This window comes from Protopterus annectens, chromosome 3.part0 (genome assembly GCF_019279795.1).
Source record: "Protopterus annectens isolate FY-2018-M chromosome 3.part0, PAN1.0, whole genome shotgun sequence".
NCBI lineage: Eukaryota > Metazoa > Chordata > Ceratodontiformes > Protopteridae > Protopterus > Protopterus annectens.
In genome coordinates, this window is record NC_056731.1 from 444,421,955 (window position 1) to 444,428,231 (window position 6,277).

Here is a 6,277-nt window from a genome sequence, read left to right on the forward strand (position 1 = left end):
TCACATCTTAGCGGTCTGTACGATACCAAGTTTAGTAACAGGGCTTTGATCAGTCCAGGTAGGATATGTTACCTAGGCCTTGTATCATTTTAATAAGGTATATCTGTACGCATTCCAGTTATTGCATGTGACTGGACAGATACATGGCAAAGGGGGCATTGTATTCAATGACTGGCTTAATGAAGGCTGAGCAAAGGGGGCCAATGACATCTCTAGATCTAGACACAGTCCCTTTGTTTATAAGCAGTGCAAAATAGAAGAACTTTCTTCCAACAGTTGACTCGTGTTAGTCAAAAGTTAGGTCAATGTCCATATAAGTTGCCAAATCCTGAACAACTGGGTCAGCTCTTATGGGTGTATTGTCAGTGTATTAGTTCTCTGGGGTAGATGACTTCCCAAAGGATATAATAATGCATTTTTTGGCATTTAGTTTTAGTCCACGATTTTGGCACCAGCTATTTATTTGTGGCAAACCTTCTTGCAGGATGGCTAAGTAATTTGGGGAATCAGTGACAGCTCTTAGCTTACAGTTGTCTGCAATCTTAATCAGCTAGAGCCCTTTGGTACTGGCTTTTACTGCAGAAAATTAGATGCCAAACAGGAGAGGTCCCAGCACCGAACCCCGAGGGACTGCATTTGGTGACTGGTCTCTTTGTAGAGATAACTTCCACTATTTTGATTTCCTCAGTCCCATCTGTGAGCCAGTTGCCAATCAAGCAGGATGACATGGGGGTTTATTCCCAGTTTATTTTCCTTTTCTACTATACCTATGTGGGGAAGTGTGTCAGAATCTTTGACTAGGTTGAGTTATGTGGTATGTACCATTTTGTCTTCATCTTTTTCTTTGGTGACCTTTTCAAAAAAAATTTACCAGGTTGAGTAGGCATGACATGCCATTGAAGAATACCAGCTGAGTTGGGTCCAATGTTTGGAGGTAACCTATGTCCTGATTGAATAGTTCCATGATAAGTCTTTCCATGGAAAAACTTTTTTTTTTTTTTTTTTTATACTTTTTCCTAAAGCTCCATACATTACAACAAAACCAGAAATAATGGTATTTGTGTTGTTTTCTGTAATTTTTGTCAATCTGTGAATTCTGTCACTTGAATGCCATATTTACATGATTATTGTTTCCAGTCTCACAACCCAGATGTTGTGAATATCACAGAATCTTGAAGTAATGACAGTTCTACAGGCTGTCGCCACTTTTTCTAGGACACCATTAGGTCTGTATTGCTATGCTAGGGAAAAAAGAGGTGCAAGTAAAATAGTTTTCTTTTACGTAGATCATGTGAGCCTTAAAATAACTGCCAAGTGTACTTCCACCAATGACCATGTCCCAAATGGATAGTGGTCAGATTTTCCAGCATAGCTCATGTCTTACGTTTTCACTAGCAAGCAAAATAGTTTTCTTTTACATAGATAACTTAAGCCTTAATATAATTGCCCAGCGTACCTCCAGAAATGATCATGCCCCCAAATGGATAGGTGGTCCGATTGTCCACCATAGCTCATGTCTTAAGTTTTCACTAGCTTACATTCCTCCACTATCTAGTCCCAGCTGTTTGCTTAATATTCTTATGAACATTTGGTAAGATGCACATTGCTCCAAAGAAATTTTCACACTAGAAGATTTCAGCACTCATTTCTAGGGCATATTTATTTATTTATTTATTTATTTATTTGCATTTGTTAACCGGGTTGGTCCAGCTGGGTAAGAATTACCCTTTTTCAGTGGAGACCTGAGGGGAAAAGCCCCAAACAGACATACAAATACATACGAATAGAGACAAATTAAAAGTATTACAGAGGAAAACAATATTATGGGTACAATGGATAAGAAAAACAAGCAATGAAAGTTTGAGAATATGAGTAAGGTAGGCCAGAGGCATGCATGCAAAATATTTATGAAAAGGTGTTCTGAGCAAGATCTCTGAATTAAGTTAAAGTAGGCAACGAAATGATGATTTAAGTGTGGAGTTAGTAGTGTGCGAGTTTTAGGTGGGAGCATGTGAAGGACATTCCCATTTGGAGGAGAGAAGCATGGATTTGAAATTGTTGTGGTTAGGTATATTACATAGTGGTGTGGGGAGATTGTTCCATAGTTTGGCTATAGTGTGGGATAGTAGTAGTAGTTTACCAGTTGGGTGGATGGGTTTGTGTACATGCAGGAGGTTTTGGCCTGTGGATCTCAGGGTACGGGTAGGTGTGTAGGGTGTTAGAGATTTAGCAAGAGAGGGGCATTCTGCTGGTTTAAAGATGAGTTTGTGGGCTGTTGTAAGTTGTAGGTACTTTAGGTGGTTGTGGAGTTCTAGCCAGTTTAGGGTGTGTAGGAAATGACAGTGATGGGAAGAGTTCTTAGAATTGGTTGCAAATCTGCAGATTTTGTTGTAACAGGCCTTAAGTTTAGCACAGAGTCCGAGTTGTAGGTTGGAGAATAGGGGAGCACCGTGCAAGAGAGAGGGGAGAAGAAAGGTAGATGCAAGGTTATGACAGGAAGATGGAGTAAGGTAGTAGTTGTGTCTGTAGAGGAGGCCGCTTTTCTGGTGGGCTTTTTTGATTGCTGAGAGGATGTGGCAGTCGAATTTTAGGTTTTCATCAATGGTAATGCCAAGTAGTTTGGCACTAGGAACGATTTCAAGAGGGGTGTTATTGTGGCTTTTGATGGAAAATTGGACTTATATATCAGAATTGCATACTGGGAAGTACTAGTAGAGTTTGTAAAGTATCAACTAGTTAGTGAGCTCAGTGGTAATAAACAAGTTATGTACATGACTATGCAAGTGCATCTTAGCTTGACAGTAAGACAAATTGGAAATGTTTGTGTCACAACTTGAACTGTAGCTTTTTGAAGGGTGAAACTAAACAACTGTTTTGAAAGAGAGGGTGGTCAGAGGATAGGGAAAGAGAATTAGTGTATTAACAGGACAGAGAGAAGACATAAAACACTGGGACACTTGGAAAATAGACACAAACATGAGTATCCTGAGGGAATAATGATACATAATACGAAATCAGAAAAACAGAGCTGTGTGATAAAATTAAGGATGATGAATGCAGTGTAAGCCATTATACAAACAAGAGGAATACAGATATAGAACAAATTCAAGAGGAAAGATGTGAAAGTCAGAAACAATTATATAAAACTGAATGAATACAAGAGAAGAATGCTAAGTATAGAAATTAGTTTTTCAGAGAAATGGATTAAAAATATGTGACTAGGAAGAGGATTTTGAAGTTTGGACTGAAGCAAAGCTGATTTGGGGAGGAAAATTTCTAGGAAAAGATTCCTCTTAATGCTTTAAATTACTTGAGGCAAAACCATCTTTATCCCATTTTAAAGTAGGAAAGGGCGACAGAACTGCAGGCAAGTTAAAAGACAGCCAAAGAAGAAAGCTCAGTCTTCAATATGTGGTGCTGATCTTTAATCTACCATTTGTTACCATAACCTGAAATGCAGAGCTGTGGGACTGCCTGAATTCTGTCAAGCTGTGTTCATGAATGTATACAAGTGTGTTACTAGCATTGAATTAGTTCTGTCAACCCTGTACACTATGAGTTGAAACAAGAAAATGAAAACTTGGACTTGTATGCCTGCTTTGCTATAAAGACAGTATTATGTGTCTAAACAGCTTGACAGTAGATTGTTCTATTTATTAACAATTTAACTCATTTCTCCCACTTGAGGTAGAGGACTGTATCAATAGCTATTATGTGACTGTCTGAAGCCTGATTAATCATGATAAGCAAGGAGAATACTCAACGTGGTATATGTGTTGTTGTGGAACTAACACATGCTTCTAGGTGTTCCTAAGCCAAACACCACAGGGCAGAGGGCCCCTACATCTGTGGAAGGGTGTTATTTTCATAATAGCACACATCCTGGACAACATCATTGGACTCAGAGAATTGGCTAGCTCTTAAATTATTTTGTATGTTTGTTTTCTTTTATTGTTTTTTTTCTTTATATTTTTGATGTGAAATTGTTCCTCTGAATAGTGTTCCATACTAGCTTTAGTATTTGTAATTTTGTTGGAGGAAGTATTTTACATCCAAAATATAAGTTATGTAAGTATGTAATGTCTGCATGCACGTATACAAATTCAGAGGTACAGACATTCAAATACATACACACACACACACACACACACACACACACACACACACACACACACACACACACACACACACACACACACACACCAGTTAATTTAGTTTACCCTCAGATTTCTCCTTGTGAGCAAATGAATGAAAACACACATAAAATGCAAGCATTGCTAATTCTGTGCCGTACCCCCTTACTGTATGGAGTTTTGTTTCTTTGAATCACTGAGGATTAAAGTCAATCAGTAATGCCAGATGTTGTTCAGTTTCATAACTCCTAATATTTATTGAATACATGCTAATGGATAACCTATGCTGATGGACTTCCTGTTGCAGTTCTTGGAGTCTCCTCAATCTTTCTTCCTCAGTCATTTTTGCTTATGCTGTCATACCCGCTTGCAAACACATATGCACAAACAAATGCAAAAATGCATGCATCCACACAAGCACATGCTTTTCATTTTTATTTTATTTTTCCTTTCATTTTATGTTCACTGTACAGCAAAGAGCTGTTTTGGAAGTGTAAAAAAGTGGCAACCAATTGCTTCTTAACTGTCCGAGCTTCACAGCAGCTTAATATACTCCCATGAAGTGGTGGACTAGTTTTCCAGCAGCCATTACCTATATATTAACACCCTGCTGGAAAACATTTGTTCTGCCATCAGGGTTTAATGTACAGTTTTCCCATTCTTTAGGACATGTTCATGAACAAGTGTGATGACGTTTCAAAATGTAGACAGTGATCCAAACCAAACACACTTGGGTAAATATTTAAAAATAGAATGACCGGACAACATTACTAGTAATTAATTATTGTATATGTGCATAAAGGTAGAATAGGCATGCTCATTTGTCTTCCTTAAGACTTTATTCATGCCATGGGGTCAGCAGCAGTAATAATACACTTTCAGTCACATTTACAGACTCAGACCATGAATCAATCCTTTGTCTTTGTGGTACTTCATAATTTCGCATGGTAAGTATGAACTCATTGTCTCCATATGAAGAAGTTAACAATGTCAATCGTCTTTGTGAGATTTATATTGATTTTTTTTACTTTTCTTTAACATTTCAGGTTTTGATACCTTTAACTCGCTGCAATTCCCACAAGGAGACTATTCAAGGACAACTGAAGGCCAGAAAATCTGGCATTTATTTGTTGATATTTGATAATAGCTTTTCCAGGTATGTGCTGTTTAGCTGTAAAAATTGTAAAAGATAATTTTCTTTGTAACTCTTCCGTTTGTAAAACATATAGAGCCAGACCTCTTGGTATAACTGAAGTAAGCACATCAAAACCAAAAATGTAGCCAGCAGAAAAGGTGGAAATCAAAAGATTTTAATATAAAAATCACATAACTAGGTAGAGGGTAGTAAGCCCAACTACCTGTCCCTGAATTAAGCAAATAATGATGCATTGGTATTTAAAGTAAATAATGACATTTATCTAGTACAGTACTGAGTAGGTCACATGACAAATATTTATTTTAACTTGCGGTATGTCTTGGGTATATAATTCTAATAATACCTTAGTTCAGTGAATAAAATACGCTTCTTACATGGTATTTTGTTTAAGTATAGCTATTTTCATCTGTATTTCTCTTCATATGTCTCATGATGTTAAATGTATTATTTCATTTCAACTAATGTGTCAGTTATCAAATTTTCACTGTAATGATTTTTATCGTGGTGGCTTTCCCAACATACTTCTGAAAATGGGTCTCCCAATATAGATATTCCTGGTTAGCAAACATATAAATATGGGGAAATTTAACAGCATTAGAAAACTGATGCAGTTAATTCACATTTTAAAAGTGGGAGACTGCATAGATTCACTTGCAACTGTTATGCTAGCTGTACTTGTGGGCTATTTTAAGCCTAGTTAGTTTTCATTCAATGGTGAAAATTAATAATTTTACCTTCTGTCTGTGAGGTAAACACCTTAACCATTATACCAACTCCCAACCCAGATATGTATGTGTGTGTGTGTATATATATATATATATATATATATATATATATATATATATACATATATATATATATAAATATATATATATATATATATATATATATATATATATACACACACACACACACACACATACTCATATATATATATATATATATATATATATATATATATATATATATATATATATATAAAATCTAT

General features: G+C 36.3%; 1 protein-coding gene across 1 annotated transcript in view; it reads left to right on the forward strand.

The window, feature by feature from the left end:
• FYCO1 (FYVE and coiled-coil domain autophagy adaptor 1) overlaps nucleotides 1-6,277 on the forward strand; it is a 2,135,985-nt gene that overhangs the window by 2,100,551 nt on the left and 29,157 nt on the right. Inside the window, exon 17 of the mRNA XM_044064867.1 lies at nucleotides 5,180-5,289. Coding sequence (XP_043920802.1) covers nucleotides 5,180-5,289 — 110 coding nt within the window. The remainder of the gene's footprint in view (nucleotides 1-5,179; nucleotides 5,290-6,277) is intronic.